The 25,096-nt window shown below is 37.8% G+C and overlaps 1 protein-coding gene across 3 annotated transcripts in view; it reads left to right on the forward strand.

Annotated features, from left to right (window-relative positions):
• LOC137238219 (piercer of microtubule wall 1 protein-like) overlaps positions 1-18,002 on the forward strand; it is a 92,472-nt gene extending 74,470 nt beyond the window's left edge. For 2 of the 3 annotated variants that reach the window (XM_067762961.1, XM_067762962.1), the window contains exons 2-3: positions 8,571-8,761; positions 8,834-18,001. In XM_067762961.1, the coding sequence (XP_067619062.1) occupies positions 8,623-8,761; positions 8,834-9,018 (324 nt within the window). In that variant the 5' untranslated portion in view covers positions 8,571-8,622 and the 3' untranslated portion in view covers positions 9,019-18,001. Of the gene's footprint in view, positions 1-8,570; positions 8,762-8,833 lie in introns of all 3 variants that reach the window. The other variant, XM_067762963.1, reaches the window with a different exon arrangement.
• Positions 18,003-25,096: the final 7,094 nt, after the last annotated feature.

Genomic DNA, 25,096 nt, shown 5'->3' on the forward strand with positions numbered 1-25,096 from the left:
CTAACGAGACTTCGCAGGAGTTTGCCTCGGATGTTGAAATATTGGCTCATCTAGCAAATGCGGACGCACCCGTGGAATACACTGAAAGGGTAAACATCCAGACTTTTATAAATGGCATACGGGACGAAGAAACGAAGCGAGCGACATATGCAAACCCAAAACCCACATTCGCAGAAACGGTATCACATGCATTGACTCAGGAAACTGCCTCCCTATTGAGTAAACCAACATATAAGGCTCATCGTGTGGAAGTAGAGAGACGAGAGTGGGTAGACACAATTTAGGAAGCATTGAAGGGTACGCAGCAGAAGAATAATGATGCAGTCCAATGCTGTGTGTGGAATTGTGGAACGACACTTCCAACAATGTGTGTGGTCGTAAACGCAGAGCTGAAGGAGATGAGCAAATCTCCAAGACCAATCAATCGTTAAACTAAAGCGAGTCAGCCGCAAGGGGCGACAGCTGGCTCCCTCAATTGAATGCCCCATAATCTCTATCTCACAAATTGGAAGAAGGTCAAACAATCTTACTGTCGGGGTACATGTGGATGGAAAGGAACGGTTACTGACTGTAGATACGGGTGCATCTCATTCATTCATTCGAGCGAATTTAGTCAACAAGAAAATAAGACCATTGCATGGAGCAAGATTGCGTACAGCAACTGGAGAAGACGCCACGGTTCTAGGAGAAGTATCATGTGAAGTCGCAATTGGGATCGTCACGGTAGTACACAATTTTATAGTGGCAGAGATTGTTGATGAAATCATAATTGGAGTGGACTTCTTGATCGACCAAGGCATCAAGATCGACATGCAAAGCAAGACGATGCGATATAAGGACATGGATGAGCCACTTATTTTCGGCTACCAGAGAGACTACAGCAGTAAGCGAGTGCTGGTGGAAGAGAGTCAGCAAATACCACCAAAATCAGAAGCAGGCATCTAGGCAAAGGTTGATGGGGATTATGGGACAAACAAATTGTAGGTTGTCGAAGCAGCAAACAAATCAACACTGAACGTACTTGTAGGAAAAACCCTGGCTATAACAAAACAAGATGGACGTATCCCGGTAAAAGTACTCAATGAGTTCAAGTCACCACTCAAACTGACCAGAGGAGTTATTTTGGGAAGATGCCAAGAGGCTGAAGAAGTAATCAATTGTGAACAGCTCCAGGAAGACGTTTCAACTAGCAATATTGATCTTTCAGATGACATCATGGCATGGACGGAGGGGCTAGAGGAAGACTATCAGAGTAAGGAAAAACAACTGCTCCTAAAGTACGCAAACATATTTGACCAGTATGGTTCCCAACCAGGCCGCACCAACGTTGTGAAACACCAAATTGACACTGGAGATGCGAGGCCGATCCGTCAAGCTTCACGTACTGTTCCACTGGTGAAGCGGGAAGTTGTGAGTCAAATAATACAAGAAATGGGCGACAGCGGCGTCATCGAAACATCAGCTAGTCAATGGAGATCACCGGTAGTACTTGTAAAGAAGAAGGATGGAAAATGTGGTTTTGCGTGGACTACCGGAAGTTGAATTACGTTACGAAAAAGGATAGCTACCCATTGCCAAGAATCGACGATACTCTGGACTCGCTATCTGGTACGAAATGGTTTTCCACACTGGACTTGAAAAGCGGCTACTGGCAAGTTGAGGTGAAGGAGGAAGACAAAGAGAAAACAGCCTTCAGTGTCGGTGATGGTCTTTGGCAATTTACAGTGATGACTTTTGGACTTTGTAATGCACCAGCTACTTTTGAGAGACTCATGGACCATGTACTGAAAGGACTACATTGGAAACATGCTTGGTGTACCTGGACGACATCATCGTATTGGGCAATAACTTTTATGGACATCTTAAACACTTGGAGGAAGTTTTCCAGAGAATAGCTGGCGCTGGTCTGAAACTAAGTCCCAAAAAGTGTTCCCTGTTTAAAAAGGAAACAAATTATTCGGGTCACAAGGTAACGACAGAGGGCATCTGCACTGCGAATGAAAAGATCGAAGTTGTAAAGGATTGGCCGAGACCACAGAACTTGCATGAATTAAGAAGTTTCCTTGGGCTGTGCACATATTACCGCCGGTTTGTACCAAACTTTGCCAGCGTAGCACATAGCCTCCACGAACTTACAAGAAAAAATAAAGCTTTTGAATGGAAGAAGGAGCAAGAAGTGGCTTTCCAAACATTGAAAGAGCGTTTGTGCACTGCCCTAATGTTGGCATATCCGATTCCAGGAGCTACGTTTATTCTAGATACAGATGGGAGCGGATATGCTATAGGAGGCGTTTTATCACAACTGGTCGATGGACAGAAGAATGTAGTTGCCTATTACAGCCGATCAATTGGAAAACCAGAGAGGAACTATCGCGTTACACGGAGAGAGCTGTTGGCATTGGTAGAGTGCATTAAACATTTTCACAAGTACCTCTACGGGCAGCGATTTCGCGTGAGGACAGATCACGCAGCGTTAAAATGGCTCTTGCAGTTCCGTAATACAGAAGAACAATTGGCATGGTGGATCGAGCGACTACAAAGCTATGACCTCTCCATTGAGCATCGAAAAGGTAGTACCCATGGAAATGCTGATGCCATGTCGCGAAGGCCATGTAGTTTGGAATGCAAACACTGTTCAAAGGCCGAGACTAAAGGAGACGTTGTAGATGTCCGGCTAATGACTATATCATGTACGGATGAATGGGACGAGGAACGACTAAGGAAGTGTCAGCTAGAAGATACAGATCTGCCACATGTTATGCAAGGGCTCGAACGAAACGAAAGAGCAAATAGAGAGGAGATGTCAGCAGAAAGTCCCATTGCGAAGTCATATTGGGCACAGTGGAACAGTTTAGAGTTGATATCCGGTTGCTTGCATCGAGTATGGGAGAGTGAAGATGGTCAATGTAACCTTATAGTTGTTCCCAGGAAAATGATTCCTGACGGTCTCAACGAGCTACATAATGGTCCAAGTGGACGTCATCTGGGAATCACGAAGACGCTCGAGAAGATTAAGCAGATATTCTATTGGCTTGGTTGCCGTCAGTCGGTCACTGAGTGGATTGCGCACTGCGAGGTTTGCAGCAGAGCGAAAGGGCCCAAAACCCGAAGTCATGGCCAGATGAAGCAATATAACTCAGGTGCGCAATTTGAAAGGATCGCTATGGATGTCGCAGGTCAATTTCCTACTAGCAACTGCGGAAACAAATATGTATTGGTGGTTATGGATTATTTCAGCAAATGGCCAGAGGTATACCCAATCCCAAATCAAGAAGCGGACACAGTAGCAGAAGTGTTCATAAACAATTGGGTTGCAAGGTATGGTGTACCAATGGAGTTACATTCTGACCAAGGGAGAAATTTTGAATCAGCTGTGTTCCAAGAAATGTGTAAAATATTGGGAATTCGAAAACACGGACAACTGCATTGCATTCTGGATGGTATGGTGGAACGATTCAATAGAACATTTTAGGAGTTCTTAAGAAAAGTAGTGGACAAGCTCCATAAAGAGTGGGATACACGCATACCATTATTCCTGATGGCTTACCGATCGGCAGTGCATGAGACAACGGGCCAAACACCCGCAAAAGTAATTTTTGGCAATGACCATCGACTGCCAGCGGATTTGGAGTTTGGGACAAATGCCGATGCGGAGAGAAATGCCAAGAAATTTAATGGTGTCTTGGAGGAAGAGCTGAGGGAAATACATGATCTTGTAAGACAACGAACCAAGATACGAGTGACAAGATGAAAGCCAGATACGACAAAGCATTTAATTCGGTAGGTTTTCGGGAAGGAGATTTGGTGCTGTTATACAATCCTCAACGGAAAAAAGGTTTGCCCCCGATATTGCAGTGTAATTGGGAAGGCCCATACAAAGTTGTAAAACGGATCAACGATGTAGTTTACCGCATACAAACCATTGGAAAACAACGAACTAAAATGAAAGTGGTTCATTTGGAAAAGTTGGCAGCGTGTAGATCGGAAAATTTGTCTGAACGGGACGATCAGACCTAGGTGGAGGGCAGTGTGACGAATATTGCCATCTCTAAGTGTTTACTAAGTAAATAATCACGCAACAACAGAAAAAAAACATTGAAGCGAGCCACACATGTACCAGTACATAAGCACATTAATCATCGTGTACACACAAGCAGCATAGCGATACTCCCAAACTCATGTCATCATCAGCTACTACTTCGCTCACATATACACACGCATATGGTTACCCACTACAAATACATGCGCGTCGTATGGCTGGTGACCAGGTAGAGGATTCTAGAAGAAGAAACGTCTAGATATGGGCAGAGAGTATAAAAGCAGCAGAAGCTGAGTAGTCCGTAATCAGTTTGATTTAAGCACGCTATTGGTTGCGAAGTATAAGTGTTATTGTGAAGTACTCAAATAAAGACCATTTCGCATTATTGAATATTGGAGTTATTTAGTCAACAGTTTAGCGATACGAACGTTAGTAGAAGGTTGCAAATAAGCGGAATTGCACTACATCCGTTACAATTGGTGTCAGAAGAGGAATTGTTGAATATATGAATATAGTGTTAACTACTTTGTACTCTTTACTTTGTAACGTAGCGTTACAATAACGTACCCCCCCTGTATTTCCTTATTCACTTAAACCTGAACCTCCCTTAACTTATTTTTCTATAGCATAGCCACCTGAACCTCCCTGTACTTATTCTTCTATAGCATAGTCAACAACCACGTGTACTTATTCTTCTATAGCATACTCAACAACCACTGATAGCAAACCAATGAAAATCACAATAATGGTGTGTTGATTTCTCAACCAGTTTGCGGCACCACCCATATAAACAGCGAATTTGCATTTTTGCAATTCAGTCCTCGCAGGTGAGCCAGCGGGAGTGGTTGTCTTTTTAAAGACAAAATTGCCACTCGGGCTAGCCAGCTGAGTGGAGGGGGCGCTGTCATGGCGCGGGTCACCCTTCACCCAGGTAAGGACGAGCGGGGCGGATGCCTTTGTGCTATTGCCACTCGTGCCCCCCTGGGTGTTGAGCGGCCCGACGCCTTGATGACTATGTCGTCCCTCCCCCTCAGCTCCGGCTTCGGCCAGCTGAGTGGAAGGGGCGCTGTCATGGTGCGGGTCACCCTTCACCCAGGTAAGGACGAGCGGGGCGGATGCCTTTGTGCTATTGCCACCCGTCGCCCCCTGGGTGTTGAGCGGCCCGACGCCTTAATGACTATATAACCCCCTCCCCCTCAGCTATGGCCACGGCTAGTTGAGTGGAAGGGGCACCGTCATGGCACGGGTCACCCTTCACCCAGGTAAGGACGAGCGGGGCGATTGCCTTTGTGCTATTGCCGCCCGTCGCCCCCCTGGGTGTTGAGCGGCCCGACGCCTTAATGACTATACCCCCCTCCCCACAACTCTGGTTTCGGCCGTTAGCCGATGCGTGCGCATAAGGGGCTACCGCTGTGCCGTTAGGGTGCACTTCCCCTCCGCGCACGGATCGACCCACGGTGTATCGGCTGGTACAGCCCCGCCCATCCTACGCACCTTCTATTAGCTTGCAACTAGGGAGGCGGGGGTGTCCAGCGGTGAAACCAGCACTAACGAGTCCTCGCAGTGTCTTCCCCAGGTGACCGACCGGCCTACTATCGATTCTGCCGAAGACTGCCGACCAATCCGATCCCGCCGATACCGTCAACCGACCCCGCCCGGAACGAGCCGCCGCTGCCCAGGCAAACACCATGGCTAGCCTACTTCCCCTCTCTCCCCGGCCCTGGTACGCGCTCCGTAGCCACCGCCGCTGCCGTCGCATCGTCGCCCCTCTGGTGCCGCCGCTGCTTCCATCCCGCCGGTGCTACGCCGACCGTTGGCCGTCCGCCATACTACTGCCGTAGATCACCGCCGCTGCTTCCATCCCGCCGGTGCTACGCCGACCGTTGGCCGTCCGCCATACTACTGCCGTGACCATCCCGCCTTGCTGGTGCCGCCGCTGCCCCACTAACCGTCGGCCGTTCGCCATCCTACCGCCGTTAAGCCGCTGCATCCGTCACGCCGCTGCTACGACAACCGTCAGCCGCCCGCTATCCTACCGCCGTTGCACCGCTGCTACGACAACCGTCAGCCGCCCGCTATCCTACCGCCGTTGCGCCGCTGCTGCGACAACCGTCAGCCGCCCGCTATTCTACCGCCGTTGCGCCGCTGCTACGACGACCGTTAGCCGCTGCTACCGCACCACCGTCCAACCAGCTCGCTGGTACCGTCTCTGCGTCCATACCACTACATCCATCCGTCCGCTAATACTGTCCGCCGTCCAGCCGCCGTGCTAATCCCGCCACTGCATACCACTGTACCAATCTGTCCGCTAATACTGTCCGCCGTCCAGCCGCCGTGCTAATCCCGCCACTGCAAACCGCTGTACCAATCTGTCCGCTAATACTGTCCGCCGTCCGGCCGCCGTGCTGATCCCGCCGTTCGACCGCCGCACCGACCCCTCTGCTATTACAACGACCGTTAGCCGCCGCTCGCCTCCCTCCCCCGCCATCTTCGCACGGGAAGCTGCTGCCTTCACTACCCGTCAAGCCGTGTGTGTGTGTGTATTCGTCATTAACACATAACAACTGTGTTCTTATTAAGTGGTTTGTGGGACCACTACTTGACCCTGGATTGACTGAGTGTTACCTCAGCCTTTGACAAAACCCACCTCATAACTTTAATTTTTAAATAATTTTTAATTGAGTTTTCGTGTTTACTTAAAAATTTTGATTGACTTCAAAAAAGAAAATTCTAATTAGTTTGTTAAAAATAAAAACCTAAAATAAATAAAAACTATATTTCCTAAAAAATAAAATATTATTAATATATATTTCGTTTATCACGAAAGTCGGTTTGTTGCAAGTTTGTTATCGACGGCCCATTGGTACGTTAGTTTTCGGTTTTTAGCGAATGAGCTAAATATTAAGTATCGGTTTGTCTTCAATAAGTTATCGATCGTCCATCAGCTTGTTATTGATAATAGCCCTTACGAAGAGTCATCAATTTAACAGTGATAATAAACCCATAACTCGTCGCTAATAAATCGATAACATTTTAACTCAAGGATATTTCGTGGTTTTGAAGCTTATAATATTTCAAAGGGATCCTCTGCGAAAAAAAAAACAAATTGGTCTCCATCTTGCTTAAACTTTTTTGAGGTTTTTCATTTTTTATGGTTTCTATTTTGCCAATTACCGTAGGACAAACTTTTTTCGTTCAGTGTAAATGTAAAGATAACGTTTAAGGAAATATCTTTCGGAGATCGTTCAGAAAATCTTTGGAGAAAATAGAGATCTAAGAATTCTACAACAACTCTGGTCTGTTACAGCAAAAGTCGATGTAACTTTTTGTAGATTTAGACGACCTCTATGGTTTAAAATCGAATTATTATTTGCTACTTGGGCGACCCGGACCCCAGCCACTATAGCTATGCACCTGCCTACGAAGTGAGTGCCAATATTTAGCGGGAACTTTACTTGTTGGTTTTCAAATCAGAACTAGCTAATTTTGAAAAGAACATGATCGATTTTCAGAGAATTGGTTAGGGGGTATAAATATACTCACTTTAAAATAGTACACATTTTTTTCTTCATCTGTCATGCCACCCAAATTTAATTCAAGGCCCATATCTTTCAAATCTTCATTGATGTTACTGAAAATTGAATAAATTTTAATACCTGAAATTTTTTTTAACAGCAAATAAGGCATTGTATGTAAAAACTCACTGCTCTTCATGCGTCAAATGTTGATCAACTTTACGCGTTTTTGAACTTTCGTTGAACTAGAAAAAGTTGTTTAAATTATTATTGCAGTTAACTTTCGATGTGGAAGGAATTTTTCGTTTATTTTCACTATACCTATAATTGCATGCAAGATATGAAAGTGAAATTTTGAAGGCGTGTTTTCATATATCAAAAATCAGTAAAACATTGAGAAAGTGCTAATAGGCGGCCAGTGCGCATGTCAAGCTAATGGTTTTGACAGTTGCATACAGTTGCTGTCAGCTTTGGTGGTGGTAAGCGTGACAGTGGACAGCGCATTGAACAGCTGTTGCACGGTTAAAATAGTGTAATCGAAGTGAATGTTGCTGTGAGGCTCAGGAGAAAGCTGCTATAGCTTACAGCTGGGTATATTATATCAGAATAGGCACATCAATATCAAGGTGGACCGAAACGTCGAGCTGTAAGGTGGAATAAATTGATTTATTTGCACTACTCCAGAATAGATCGGAAAAGCTTACCAAAAAATTTTTACATTCAGCTTGCATTCAGCAAAACAATGAGCACAATGAGCAGAATTGCATGAAAATTTAAAGTGTAAATTTTGTGTGCAAATGAGTTTTCAATAAGAACAAAAAAATTATTTTACCGTATAATGTTATCGATACAATTTGTTATCGATTTTGAAAAATTTCTATTTTGATTGTCATAGAAACGAAAGTTTGTTTTGTCAATAACTTCATTGATTCGAAAACTCTGAAAAGCAAGCAAGCAAATACAAATTTCAGCAGAATTTTTATTTTAATTTTTTATATTTTTTTATAATTTTAAAGAACTGTGAATATTTTCGAAGTCATAAATCGCATCCGAAGTTAACAATCAAAGATGTGCAAGGATTGTATTGATCGTTTGGAAACCTTCAATCCCGAAATCGAATACCAGAAATTTTTGAAACGTAAACCCATCATACAAACAGCTAAACTTTATGAACAGTTGCATACGCGTGAAACAATCAAATGTCCTTGTGAGTATTTACAGAGTAGTTTGAAAAAATAGTGGAAGCCGATTTGCATATAAAGCAAAATTTCATTTTCAGACAACTTCAAGGGCTATGGCGTTGAGACGGACAATAATACCATGTATCACACTTCCAATTCCGAATATGGCTATTACCCCCCGAATGCCTATACAATACCAACACGTTACTTTCCGCTTTCACAGAAATTCTCTAATGAGCTTCATCGCTGCGGCATGTATCGCAATTTCTCGCTTAACACTTAAGGGATCGTGTGTATTTTTGAATATTTTTTTGAACGTCATTAACTGCTAAACTATTTTTTTGAAATTGTTTAGTGGTATTCAAATTAAGATGTTGCTGCGTATTAATTAAAAATGTTTTAGGTATTGTTTGTCCAAACATAAAGTAATGCTTTAATAAATTATGGCGTAAATGGGTTAAGAATCTCAAACTAAGACTAATTTTGTTATAATTATTTGTGCTTGAAACGTCAGAACTGCTGGTTTTATGGCTTTGTTTGTAGACTCTCAACGTTGCCGTTCAATTAGATTATCAAATTCACGGTATGAAAATAACTCAATATTCAGTGAAGCGGAATTTGTAACTGTTATTTGTCGTTGTTGTTTCAATATTGTTGGGGAAGTGAAACGTTGTGTAAAATAGTTTTCCATAATATTTAACTGTATTGTATTGATTTAAGTTTGGAATTTGCAAATACTATTTGGAAAACTGATAGAATCATTATAATTGCATGTATGGCTTGACCATTTTTATATACAAAATGATCGGTAGATTCTCGAGAACTACGCTCAAAACTTAGATCTGTTAAGAATAGGAAATCCCAAAGGCTTCGCTGTATAGGTCGTGATATGCGAATGGGCAAAAAAGCTCTGTTTACGAAAGTATTTCTATCAACAACCGCATTTGGAAGAAGACGGAGAGGGAAACCTCCACGGAATTGACAGAAGAAGCCTTGATTTCCCTTGGTCTTCGCCTATCACTCATATTCTTTTATGAAGAAACTACTTTTATCTATGGAATTTTTGCTTTTGAGCAGCATTACGTGATCAGAAAAATATTAAAGCTTCCCACGTTGAGCCACATTTAAAATTGGTGTGTAAGTATTCATAGAGGCTTCAGTTGTGGCTCATATTGTTTTCTGTTGTGACCCACATTGTTTACCTACTAAAGTATCGGTTAAAAGCACCATGATCACACGCTATCGCACTGCCCACGGATGCAAGCTTGTCAAGCTACAGAGGTTCAAAATTTACAACTTTATATAAGAACTTACGTGGAAATAATTTTTTGCTTAAATAAAATGTTGGAAACGTTGATCGTCAGGTCATAAAATCATGGTCATTGAGAAGAATCTGCTACTTAGGCTTAAAATACACTTAAGTTTTTCGCTTAGTATCATTTCATTCTTCAGGTTGCAAATAGCCATTTTTAAGCACAAAAGTTCAACTTCTGACCACCAAACACCAGGATCTGTGAAGTACGTCTTTACGTTATTCGATATTAAAACTTTTTTTTCGCAAATTACGTCTATGGCTTATCGAAAAATTGGTAGAAGAACCTCGCTTTAGGTCTGAGTTTTAAATCTTCTTCCGCTAAAAACGCACTATTATGTACATAGGTATACATATATTTAAATATAATCTCCTTAAAATAAGTAAGCTTATAGTTGTGCTTTTACTACAACATGATATCTCCAAGAGTTCCAATTCATTTTGCAGTTTTCAGCTCGCGAAGTAAATAATTCAATTTAAAGACCACTTGAATAGGAGATTGCTTGCCTACTGAGGGGTGACGTTGAAACATTTTGGTATTTGAATTACAAAAATACGAATTTGCTTGAAAATTTTGAAATTATAATAATAGCCTTGCTGATAATCAGGGCTGTTCAAAAATGTTTATATTGAAGTCCAAATAACAATACATAACCGAAATTATAAGTGCACTGAAATTTTTTAAAATGAAAAAAAAAAAAATATTTATTTTAAATGTTTAAAGAGTTTTGAAAAATTGTTTGTTGTCAATTTGTAAGTGTAAATTTGAAAATCATACCGAAGTGCCTTGGCTTCATATGGAAGTGCTTTTTCCTTGCACTTTAATATGAAATTCAGGCACTTTCGTATGAATCGAATTCATATGTGAGAATTTGGTTGAAAAACGCCCTCTCTGAGCTGAAATTTACTACATTTTGACATTAGCTAGGGTGTTTATGAAAAAAAAATTCTCCTTAAACCGAATTCTGAGATGCGGTGCTTTTGAAACAAATCCTAAAATAGGGCGTTATTCATTATTTTCTGAGGGCGAAACGGGAGCACGGATTAAAGTATTGGCACAGTAATAAAATCAATATCCCTTAAAGTTTAAGATCTAAAGTTAAATTTGCGAAAATTCGAAATCCAAACACAAATCTTCTGTAAAATTTTAAAGCTTTCACTAAGAATTTTTAAAATTTTTCAGAGTATGCAATTCTTTAGATCCTTGAATTTTAGTGCATTGAATTTTAGTGCATTAAAATGCAAAGACTTAGATTAACAGTTCTCTTAAAAAAATTTACTGAGTATTGACTGTGAGCTGAGTTGAAAATTTTCTTTCATACATACTTACTTTTGAACGTAATTTTTAATTTTTTAAATGGTTTTATTTAACTTGACTCTGTGTAGCGGCCGACCGTTGTTTTCAAATTTTGGTCCCATTTGGCTCATATTTGGAACACATAATACATGCATGAATAGAAAGCGACCTATGAATCACCGCCAGGTGGCGCAAGGATTGAGATATTAAAAAAAATCGTATTTGTGGTCCGATTTGGCTCATATTTGGAACAAATATTACACACAGTCCGGTAGAAGTAACATCAAAATACTTTTGAGTTTGAGGAGGGACAAGCATACGTGGCGCTGAGTCAAAAAAAGTATTTGGAAGGATTATGTATTGAGATTATAACAAATTGTCAGGAAAGAGTCCTTGTAATAATGAGTCACTAAATGAACTAAAAATATTATGAGAAATAATAGGCAATTAAATAAAGACTAAAAATTTGAAGAAAAAAAAAAAATATTTAAAAGAAATGTGTTTAAGTTAAACGGTTTTATTAAAAACAATATTTACGTTAAGTAATAATAATCCTAAAAGCTGGAAAATAATTAGGTGGGTCCTAGGTACTTGTCATCACACTCCTCATCAATCTAGGGCGTTGATCAGACAATTATAATTTTTTTTGATAAAAAAACATTAACAGTGTTGTTGTAGAAACAATTTGCGTATCCTTTAATGTAAAAAAAGAATTGCAAACAAATTCTAAAAAATTTTTTGTTTGAAAACAAAAAAAATTCTTGCAATTCTAACTTTTTTTATGTTACTGTCAATATTTCCAAAACAAATTAAATATTTCAGAATAAAAGGCCTTTGGAGTTATTAACGTTTTGCGTCTCGGTAATATTGAAAGCTTTATAATAGTCGATATCTTCTTGCACACCAAAGTTGAAACTCAAAATTTGGGCATTTCATCCAATGACTTCCTGTGAGATCTAAATGCATCAGGTGCAAATAAAACATCACAGAGCTACAAATCAAGATATCAAATCAAATCATAAACGCAAGAACCATAAACACAAAAGTCGCTCCCGCTCAGATGCTCCTAAATTCCAGACAAAGTTGTGCGCATTAAAAATCTTTTCCCAGATAATTTTCTTTTGCATTACTTTCTCCATTTAATTTTCCGCTAGCAAACCGTAAATACTTGAATTTCAACGAAATTGAATAAACATTCAACAAAGCTACCGCGCGCTAAACAAGTCGATTTAACGATCGCAAATACAACATATCAACAGCATAGTAAAGTAGCACGTTTTGCGCCATTTTCTTGAAAATCTAAAAAACAACAAAAAATACACACTCGCGTACATACGCCAACTGTGTGGGTGGTCGTCGTCACACTCAGTGATAAAGCGAATTGTGGGGTTTGCATTATAAATTGGCGCAAGGTTAAAATCTACGATGGCAGCTGAGTGAGGTAGGTTTTTAAGTGATGAAAACGAAGTAAAAAAAAAAGTTAGAAAAAAAGCTATTGTTAGTTGCAATGCCTTGTTGCATGTCGCACGTTTGCAACTTGTCGATTTAAAGTTTCGTTCACTTTTGCTTAATGCATTAACAGTATGTAAGTAAGTATGCAACGAATGAAGTAACAACAAAATGTGGCTAATTTTTTGTGTCATTTTATAAAAAGTAAAAATTTTTTTCTTTCTCCAATTTTTTATTTATCGAGCCTTTGGCATTTTACAGTTGCAATCTGTAAGTGTTACTAATTGAACAATTATGCTAAAATATGTAATTGGGAGGAGAAAACTTTTTCATTAGTAGTTGGTTACTTACTCACTTAGTTTGTTAGCTAGTTAGACATTTCGTTTACTAAGTTAGTTTGTTGGATGTGTGTGAATTCGTGTATGGAATAGCAATTTGTGTGCAATTGATATTTTGTTGGAGTTTTTTTTAAAGCTTTTGTGCGCAGTTGGTTGCCATGCAATTAACGAAATTTATAGTCGGGGTTTCTAATGAGAGTCTCATTACTAAAAATTTTGCATGTAATGCAAAACGGGTTTGCAAATATTGAATTCACATTATAGTAAAGTTAGCTTTGTAATAAATTACGACGCAATTGAATGTACAATCATATGGTTTGTATTCAATTTTCTTAAATTAACACATAAGTACTATAGAGAAAATAAATTAAAGTAGTTCTTGCCGCGGTTAAAGTGAAGTCTTCCAGCCAGCAGGAAAAGGAAAGCAGCGTTTCTGTACAGCTCTGAATTGTGAAATACCGCTGCTAGCTCATTTCTGTACATCAGCTTGTCGCATGAAATCAGCACCATCAGTGCATATGATCAGTATCCATCGACCTATGTATTAACGCTCGAATAAAAAGTTAGGAAAAGCAAAGAAGCAGAGACATCAAGAGCGCATAAGCTTTGGTAAGGTAAACTTGTTTGTTACATAAATGCGATGATGAACACATCTTTGAAAGCTAGGGAAAAGTCAGCCAAACCGCTATTAGTAATATGTACAACAACAAAAAAGCCCACTTCAAGGAATCACACTCACAGCAAAAAAGTAGAACTAGTGTACAGGGACAACAGGCCCTTAAAAAGTAAAAACAAGGGACACCACAGTGAAGCAATGCGAAAACGGTCCTGGGGTAGGCGAAATGTATAAAGCTTGTAAGGTTGCCCCCATTGGCAACGCCCGCAAGAAGAAGTAGTTCCGTCTATTTAGTTTTGAGTAAAATAGTTCTGAAAGGCTATGCAAAATCACGAGTATGGTGAATTAAGAGCTCACCTAGAATGAATATGTACATATCGTTTCCAGAATTTGTTTGGCGACCACACGAAAAACCCCATTTGGTAGTAGGATTTATGTCGTAAAATAACTCCTTTGGCTTGGAAAAAATTAGAAGTTTTCTGGGATCCAACTTAATTGCTGCCTTGACATCTGACCGCTTTGTTGCCCCTATTAGCTGTAGCCTTGACCTCGCGAGCGCAGAACACGAGCACACAAGGTACTAAGTACTGTAATTACAAGAAATTTAAAAATATAAAATAAAATAAAATAAAATAAAATAAAATGAAATAAAATAAAATATAACAAAATTATAAAATAAGAAAAGATAAAAAATAAATTTAAATTGAGTAAAGCAAAATAAAATAAACTAAAATATAATAAAATAAAATAAAATGAAATAAAACAAAAAATAAAGAAAGAAAAAAACTTAAAAAACATATAATAAAAACAATTTAAAAACTTAAAATAATCAACAAAAAAAAAAAAAACAAAAAATACTTAAAAACAGAAGGTAAAAAATTTAATTAAATTAAATAAAGTAAAACAAAATAAAATAAAATAAAACAAAATTATAAAATAAGGTAATATAAAAAAATAAAATTAAATAAAGTGAAACAAAATAAAATAATAAAAAAACTATAATAAAATAAAAGAAAATAAAATAAAACATGTAAGGAAGGCTAATTTCGGGTGTAACCGAACATTACATACTCAGCTGAGCGCTTTGGAGACAAAATAAGGAAAAATCACCATTTAGCAAAGTGAACCTAGGGTAACCCTGGAATGTGTTTGTATGACATGGGTATCAAATGGAAGGTATTAAATAGAGTTTTAAAATGGAGTGGGCCATAGTTCAATAGGTGGACGCCAATTCGGGATATCGCCATAAAGGTGGACCAGGGGTGACTCTAGAATGTGTGTTTGTACGATATGGGTATCAAATGAAAGGTGTTAATGATTATTTAAAACGTAGTGGGCCTTATTTCTGTAGGTGGACGCCTTTTCGAGATATCGCCATAAAGGTGGACCAGAGGTGACTAGAATGCGTTTGGACGATATGGGTATCAAATGAAAGGTGTTAATGATTATTTAAAACGTAGTGGGCCTTATTTCTATAGGTGGACGCCTTTTCGAGATATCGCCATAAAGGTGGACCAGCGGTGACTCTAGAATGTGTTTGCACTATATGGGTATCAAATTAAAGGTATTAATGAGGGTTTTAAAAGGGAGGTGACCTTAGTTGTATATGTGAAGGCTTTTTCGAGATATCGACCAAAATGTGAACCAGGGTGACACAGAACATTTTAATTTATTTATATATTTATATTGTTATACCACGAACAGTATTCCTGCCATGATTCCAGAGGCTTTTTCTTTCGCCCTGCAGAACTTTTTAATTTTCTTCTAGTTAATATGGTGGGTGTCACACCCATTTTACAGAGTTTTTTCTAAAGTTATATTTTGCGTCAAAAAACCAATCCAATCACCATGTTTCATCCCTTTTTTCGTATTTGGTATAGAATTATGGCATTTTTTCGGTTTTTCGAAATTTTCGATAGCGTGGCTATAGTCCGATTTCGTTCATTTTAAATAGCGTTAAAAAATTAATATACTCTGTGAGCTCTGCTCAGTTGCGTATAAAAAAAAAAATAAATATATGAAACAAAATAGTGATAAAAGTAAAGGCAACAACAATTATAAATAAGAAAAAAAATATTTGGCGCTATTAAGAAGTGGTTTAAGGTTGAGCTTCTCTTCCAATTTGCGTCGTGCCCCTTCCGATTTTTCCTACGGTACCTAAATGTTTTATGCTGTCTCCGAACGACATTAGCAAGGCAGATAAGTTTTGACTGAGAAGCTCTTCATGGCAGAAATACATTCGGAGTGTTGGCTAATCACTGAAGAGGGCGGGCCGCGCTTAGAAAATCTTTTTTCTGATTGAAACAACTTTATTTCGAAATTTTCGATGTTGCTTTGCTCAGGGCTTGATTGAACACAGGACCTTCGATGTGATAGAGGCACCACGGCGGCCGCCATCAAATAAGAACAAAAAATAAGGTTTTTCAATTAGAAGAACATTTTTCTAAGTGGGGTCGCCCCTCGGCAGTGTTTGGCAAGCGCTCCGAGTGTATTTCTGCCATGAAAAGCTCTCAGTGAAAACTCATCTGCCTCGCAGATGCCGTCCGGAGTCGGCATAAAACATGTAGGTCCCGTCCGGCCAATTTGTAGGGAAAATCAAGAGGAGCACGATGCAAATGGGAAGAGAGCTCGGCCTTAGATCTCTTCGGAGGTTATCGCGCCTTACATTTATTTATTTATATGGCAACATAGGTACTTTCGTACAAAGCTGTCCCAACAACTTTTTTGTTCATTTGACTACTAAAACGGTCAATTACGAATCAAAGATTTGTGGGCAGTTGATTCAACATCTTGTTGCGATGGATAAAAATTAATTTCGGTTGATTTTACCAGTCTTTTTCTTTCAGTGTAGAAATCATGTTACAATAATATCAAAGCACAAAAGCACTTTGTAAAAACAAATTACCAACAACTTTTCTTGGGTTTTCCGCATTTCAACAACACTCACCAACATCTTAATTAAGTGCATATTCAACTTTTCTTAGCTTTACATTGTTATAGGAAACATATGCAAGTATGTAGATCTACATTTGTACGTCACTCACATAAGTCAAGTTGCTGATAAAAATTTTGAATTCAGTTCTTGTTGCTTGCGCTTGCTGCTCGAATTTCTAGCTGTTCAATGTAAATGTATGCAACAACAACTTAATTGATTACAATGAAACATGTGTTTGTAAATTCAATTTGCTTCGTTAGTTTTTTCATTATGTTACTATTATGTGGTTTTCTTTTTTGCTTAGTAATTTAGAGCAAAAATGGCTTACCTTTTTTAACACAAAACAGAAAAAAACGAAAAAAAAGAACCACTTTAAATGAAAGGACGAAAGTAGCTTTAGAATTTTTCTATAGACAAACTGCTGATGTAATAAAAGAAGTTGCGACGTGAGCTGAAGATATTTATGTTGTTTAGAGTACTAGAGTAAGAAATTTCAGAGTATTTTTGTGCTTTCATACATACAAGCTTTTAAAAAAATAAACAAAAAATAAATGCATTCTGTACGTGAATAAAGACGGCACATTTGTTCCGTTGTTTTGTTTGTTGGCTTTAGTATATGTATGTAGACTTACAGTGTCGTGTGAAACAAATGCAACCACCTAAGTGTCCAATTCTATATAGTATAGCAAATACAATCCACAAATATTGTTTTTTGGAAAATATAATGATAGTTTACAAAAATGGGTTTCAATAATTCCTTTTGTCTTTCCTAGTGTCCAATTTATTTGCGTTTTAGAAATGTTTTGAGATATCTTCTCTAGCTCGAAAGGCGGCGTAGCGCAAGTAATTGAGGGGATGTGTGGAATAACGGTATAACCCAAAAATCAACCTTTTGAGAAAAGTGAAAAAACTTAACAATGCAGGAAAAAATAAATTTATAATAATCCTACTTTGATAAGAACAAGTAAGGAAGGTTAAGTTCGGGTGTAACCGAACATTACATACTCAAATTTCATCAAGATACCTCAAAATTTACTCAAGTTATCGTGTTAACGGACGGACGGACGGACGGACGGACGGACATGGCTCAATCAAATTTTTTTTCGATCCTGATTATTTTGATATATGGAAGTCTATATCTATCTCGATTCCTTTATATATGTACAACCAACCGTTATCCAATCAAACTTAGTATACTCTGTGAGCTCTGCTCAACTGAGTATAAAAAGTAATAAATTTTATATATACATAATTTTATTAGAAAATGGATGATTTCTTTTTTTTGAGTTATACCGTTATTCAATAGATCGAATATTAAATATTTTTATTGAGATACTTTATTAAGCAAAATACATAGTAGATACATTAATAACCATTGTTAAATATCTTATATTCTATTATTTAGAAATGCTTATAACTATTTGTTATTCCTGCTTGTTATTTTTAGCAATCTTTTTTTTTACTACTTTTATTATTTTTAAACTTTTCTATTTTTAACAATGGAGTTCTCTGTCTGCTTAGTCGTTTTTGAAACCACTTCAATTCATTTATTTTTCAGTTCTTTCTGGTCTACGAAATTGAATATATTTTCTTACCATTTCGATGCTTCACTACTGCAAAATTTTATTAGAGAGTTATACCGTTTTTCCATAAATGAAGCTAATATCTTTGTTTAAATATCACTATTATTTTCTAAGATTAATATGGTATGTCTATGTAATCGTGCTCTTTTTATTTAGTTGATTTATGGAAAAACGGTGTAAATCGACTTATACCATTATTCCACACATCCCCTCAATTGTGATTGTATTGATATAAACCGTTGTTAGCTAAGTAGTTGTGAGTAAATACCATTGTTAAAGGTGAATGAAAGGGCTAAGTATTATATGTATGTTTCCCCATCTTCCATTTTACAAATTAATAAAAAAAAAAAACGACAACAATGAATCCTTAATTCGTCACAATAAGTATCGGTTATATCAAGGGTTATTGAATTAAAAATCCAGATACCATTGGCAGTGAACTCGATTTACAATCACGGTTCCGGGAGGCTCAATTTTGGTATGGATTTTATTTTGGAATTTCTAGAGAATTAAGCCTAGAAAACGAAAGAAATGATAAAAAAAAAGAAATCGACTTCAAAACGGCTAAGAGACTCTGAAGAATTTTCAGACATTGAATGTCGTGAGTCCATGGCTCGTATTGAGAAAATAAAAACACGAAGGTTCTTTAATGGAATTCAAGATGCGAATACGAGACATGTTCCCTAAGTAGATCCAAAATTTTGCAATCAGCGGAACTCTTCCTATGCAGGATATGACATCGGTCGTAAACCAGACTATAAAGGAGAACGGTGGCAACTGCTATGCCCCCCTTAGCAGCTCTCCTGGTAGAAATGGCCTTGAAGAGATTTAAAAGGTATAATCGAAACAGCTGTCGCCTTTTCCGTCCTGATGTCGCGTTGTTTTAATTCTTCCCAAAATATTTCATTTGGATCAGCTATAGACCCGACATATTAAAAGGAAATTGCAAATCACATAATCCAAGTACCGCAAACCGGTTTAGTATAGGCGAGGGTATTTAGCGTGATTGGTTGTAAACTCGTCTATGGAAATTATCGAGTAAAAACTTTGGATACGAGCGACACGGCCGCAAGAAGCTTAGTTGCAGAAGGTAAGCTCTGAACAGTTACTAGTGAAAGCAACCAACCATTGGCGGAGGCATTGTACAGGAACAAATTTTCATGCAAATATTAAATAGTTTCATACGAGGACAAAGAAAAAGGACTACCTCCCAAAACGTTTTAGCGGATATCATCGACAAAGGCATCGTTGACTAAGCTTTCCTGATTGAGCGGGGCATTACCATCAATATGAGAAGAAGAATTGTACGGCACAGAAGTGTCTCTGGGCTATGGGCACTGAAAAACAATCATTGATTTGAATTTTTTCTTCAACTCATTAAATTGCACTGCTTTTATTCACCTTCTTAGACCGACTTGCAGAACGAGAAATTCTTTTTTTAATATATCGCTTCCCCGGTTCAATAATGACGCAAATGTCAATTTTAAAGTTTCGATATAACGCGCGCAAAAGCTTTAAAGAGTACTAATCTTTGCTGTGTATAATTTTTATAATTGTATTACAAATAGTTTCCGCGCTAGACCACTTGCGTCATTATTGCATTTGCACATTTTTTTAGTTGGCGCCAGTTCAATAACGACGCAATTTATTAGTTGTGACGCGTACCGACATAACCAATGACAATACAGTGTGTTTTTTCTGGCACCAGGGCCTTGGACATAGAGGTGCTGTTGAAATAGGCTCGTGTGTCCTTATGTTTATAGAAGAAATTGCCGTAAGCAGACCTGGTGCCGATATAGTGTTCTACGCAGACAACTGTTGTGGCCAACAAAATAACCAGTAACAACATTACTTTCTATTTGAATGTTACGATAAATTTTAAATAAATATTTTGATATCCTATACTTATTTGTTGTAGGTTTGTTTTTGCTATGTACTTATACGCTGTTTCAACATTACCTATAATTTCCATCACTCACAAGTTCCTTATATCAGGCCACACACAAAACGAGGGAGATACTATTCGTAATATCATCGAAAAATCAATGAAGAGAGCCAAAAACGCGGGTCCTATTTCTGTTCCAGACCACCTGGTAACGCTTATACGAAATTCTAAAAAATTCCAGTATTTTTTGAAATCAAAATCCTTGTGAATTTCCCAAAATGGCTGTAAATTTTCTTTGTTCCTAGTATATTATATAAGTTTATTTGAATTAAAAATAAAATAAATATTTCAATGACAAAAATGATGGTCACATGTATTACTTGATCATACATTTTAGGGGAATAAGTCTAGTTCAAGAACGACGCAACTGAAAGAGGGCTGCAAAAAAGGGGTGTAACTTTCTAACTTTAAAATATAATGTGACAGACTTATCGTAATCATATTTATTAAATCTATTCTTTACAGTATTTAATGTCATGTTAAAAAAACAAGCAATTTTATGGGACTTTTTATTAAAATGAACGGATACAAATATTGAAACTTGCTTCACCAAAACTTAATATTTTACAATTGCGTCATTATTGAACCGGGGAAGCGATATACTGCAACGATTTTCTGCCAGCCCATGTCAAATTTCGTACGGAGACAAATCGGTTTCGGCGTTGCGCCATCATTAGTGTAATTTTTCGTTATCGTTCTTTTTTTAACACAGAGATAGCTTCATACATTTAAACAATTATAACAAATTTTTAAATTAACTGAGAGAAAAAGCTCTGCAAGCGGACTTTAAAAATAAGACCGAAGTATATTACTACTCAACCTAATATAAACGCACGCAAGTTATTTTCTGTCAAAAATGTCTCATGCACATACAACTTCTATGAGAGCAACTGAAATTGAATTTGCTGCGTGGAAACCTAACTCGATATCCAATTTTTGTTCTGCGTGACATTTAGATTTAACTTTTACTGCCAGCTGACGTTTAATTTTTATACAGATATGACAGCTCAGTTACGCACGCACGCATGCTTATTTCGGTTAGGGCAAAAAACGCCGGTTGTTCGCGTGCGCTAAAAAAAACGCAGTGCGGTTTTATTAGGCTGGTTTGTTAGACTTGCAACTTTTGTGATCAATATTAAATATTCTATATGCGCGAGCGCACCCATATATACACGGCGTACACATACATTCATATGTATATGCACTCCTATCATATGCTCTCAAATTCTACAATATTATGTTTTCATTAGTTTTACGTGTTATAACTTGGTAAAAACGTCTCCATTATTGTTCACTTTTCGTGCTTACACTTCCCTTTTACGAATAAAAGCAGAATATATATATAGTATAGTCCCATTGAGATATGAACACACTTTTGTGAACACTAGGGATGCCCAGAATTAGTATCTACTGGCGGCCCGAAGCTGATTTTGGGCAAAGGGAATGAAATTTGTTCATGTATGCAGGCAGGATGTTTCTGCCTCTGCAGTGGTAGCACTAAAGGCGTTGCCTAGCCCTCAACTACTTCAAAATTGTAAGGTAAATAATTCTTGTTCCTGAGAGCTTCTACGAGACCGCAAAGCACTTTAGCAGGGTTGCCTATGTTTCCGGCACCAATTTTAGCACTCCCTTCTTCCATTATCGAAGCATTGATCAGAAATTTTGTGATAATTTCGATAAGACGAGACTGTGAAGAAGTGTAAGCGCAAGCTGCTGTTAATATGAGAAGGTTTGGCTGGGTATCTGCTCTTCTTGCGCAGACGGGACATTTGTCCTTGCTGCCTTGAGCAGAATAATATAGCTAAGCATTTTCTATTCGTCAACGCCATCTTCACTTAGATAAAATCAGGTTTTTGAGATATAAATGTTAGGAACACGAAAAGAATACAGTGGACGGTAGGCAGTCCCGCGTGCTCACCAACTAATAAAATTGCTGCTCTTTTTTTTTGGTTTTTGAGTTTAATGGCAGGAGCTTTATTCGCATACGCGAAGATATCCCCCTTATATTTCTTTATGTATGTATCTATTTTACTGTGGCGTATTGCAATATAATTACATTTTTCGTTATTTCACTATTTTACCAAATCCGTTATAGTTTATAATTTCCCGTTATCTTTTCCTTAGTTTTTTATTGACACTACGCCAGGTACCAAATGATTTTTAGTTTTAATGCACACTTGTTCCTGTTGAGAGTGCAAAACTTTACCGAACTCCAGTTCAGGGAAAACATCGCATCCCTCAACTCCGCCAAACTCGCAGTACGGAGCGCTTCAGCCAACCTTGCGGCCTACTTTTATTCCCAGACCAACTAACTAAGCCCGAATATTTATTTATTTATTGTTGTAGCTGAGCTGAGGATGACTCTGTACATCCGCTTAGACGAAAAGATAAGAACGGAATGGTGATTCTGCATTTTCATTGGCCCTTCAATTGCTCACAATGTTACGTACTACCGTAACAGTATCAAGTGGCCCTCTTTCCCACTTTTTCTAGCTACACCCGTCGTCCTTCGATTAGTCTACAATGTTTAAATCAAATATATATATGTATAAAATAGAAAGGTATCCTTCAATTCCACACCCCCTAGCTATGTCCTTGAGCTTAAAAAATGTTTTGTATTTTTATTGGTGGTTGACAAGTTAACAATATTTATACCACAACTTGCCATTTAACACGGGGAAGCCTCCCCCCTTTCTTCCCTACAGTTCTTTTGGGGCCGTTTTCATCATCTTTGGTTCAGTTAGGATTTAACTGGAGGATAGCAATCTTTCAGATAGCTTTATTTGAAATTTTTATTTTCATCAACACGAGGTGACTAGCGCCCAGTTAAATCGATTATTGTGAACACTTTGTAAAATAAATCGCAAAAATCTATTGTGATTACACGGAATTAAGCTAAACTACTGACTTGTTAACACTTTTGACTTCCATTTAGCTCACAGTCAATGCTGCAGTTAGCATGAAGAAAACGAGAATTTTGATGTCGTGTAGATACTGCCGTCCTAATAAAGAATTGGAATATCTGCATTTTTTTTTTCGAAGATTAGTGATTTACACATTCAAATTAGTCCAACATATTTATTTGCAATAAAAGAACTGAATATGTTGGAAATTTACAAACAAGTTAAGTTCAATATGTCAGTTTCAGTAAAAATGTAGATGCCCACAGTCGTTTTTAGGACGGCAGGATAAATGCCTAGCCTTTATTGGGTACTCTGAACTTTAACCCCTTGAGTACAAGTCTTAATGTCTATAATCGTGACCATAATGTATATGCTATATCGCAGACCGTGGTAGTACCGTTGAAAGCAGGAGAATGCTAAAAATCATTCATTAAATTTTTAAGGACCACCATAATACTAAAACACATACTTTCAAATCTCTATTATTTACAATTATAAACAGCTGAGTATAAATTTTGCGCGCTATACGCTTCTCAAAAGCATTTGCACGATTCAAAAGTCAACGTCGTTTGTGGTTTTTGTAAAATGTCCCCAACATTTCCATCTCAGCCCGCAAACCCCTTTAAACAATTACGCTTAATTTCGCCAACTAACAAATGTGTGCACACACAAAAACCACGAGCCATTCACACCAGTCCACAAGTCTTTTAATGCACATACACATTCACATGCATATGCACACAGCCCCTCGCGTACTTAAATTACCTGTTTGAAGTGACTTTGAGCGCGCACTTACTATATTCTGTGTTATAGCATATTCTGACTTTACTAATGGCTTTGCTTAGTCTTTATGTGTGCACATATTCATGTACTTACTTATCGCGTTCTAAATACATATTTAGTTAGTATTTCAAAACTTGAAACATTTTCACACATTCACCCTTGGGCATCTATGTATATACAGCTATTTTTTTTTTACTGTGGGCGCATGCTTCTTGTGCCACACCCTTTATCAATACCATTTCTGATCGAATGAGTGAGCGCTTTAAAATTTACCGGCATGATTTTCATATAATTATTTTGTTAAAAACTAACCAAAAAAAGGAAGCGTCGGTATGGTTTTCATATAAAAGTATTTACACACGTATGTGTGTACACCTGCGAGCATAAAAATAGCAGCAAAAATAATTTGAAAATTGTACGCCCTTTATTCTTCTTTTTGTTAGATACGTTTAATTAATTAAATCCTTTAATAAATTTTTAAACGAAAAATATGTAATCAAATTTCGAAAGCGTTTTCGAAAAAATTCGAAAATTAAATATTGTAACGATTTTACTTGCAAATCCTCTTACTTGCAATCTTCTTCTAACGTTCGAATCACTAAACTGTTGAATAAATAACTCCAATATTGAATAATGGAAAAATGGCCTTTATTAAAGTACTTCACAATAACACTTTATACTTTGCAACTAGCTTGCTTAACAACCAAACTGATTGATAGCTCAAATGAAACTCTACTTTCAAAATAATACTGCTATGGCTCGCTAGATAGCGTCTTAATCGAAACTGCTTGATAGCTCAACTCAAACTGAATTCCAGGGCCTCTACATTTGCTGCCTTTTATACTCTGTGATTTCAACGTTCGTATCTTCTAGGCGCTTCCAGAATCTACTAGTCCATCAGCTCTCAAACTTCTCAGCTGTAACTACAATTGCACGATTTTATAGCTTCTCTCATTGCATACTTTCAGGAGTATCTCAGATATATGCATGTGTTTGCGCATTGATTCTCCGCTGCTCGTATACGTACATGGTACATACATATATGTAGACGCAATTATTGTTTCGTTTATGTAGATACATAATGATTGAATTATTGATGTGAATTCACGTCACTGCTTAGCATCGGCTTAGAGATAGCAGCACCCCTTAGTTTTGCTAATATTCGTAACAATATCTATACAAAATGTTCAAAATTTTATT

The sequence above is a fragment of the Eurosta solidaginis genome, chromosome 1 (assembly GCF_040869045.1).
Source record: "Eurosta solidaginis isolate ZX-2024a chromosome 1, ASM4086904v1, whole genome shotgun sequence".
Lineage (NCBI taxonomy): Eukaryota > Metazoa > Arthropoda > Insecta > Diptera > Tephritidae > Eurosta > Eurosta solidaginis.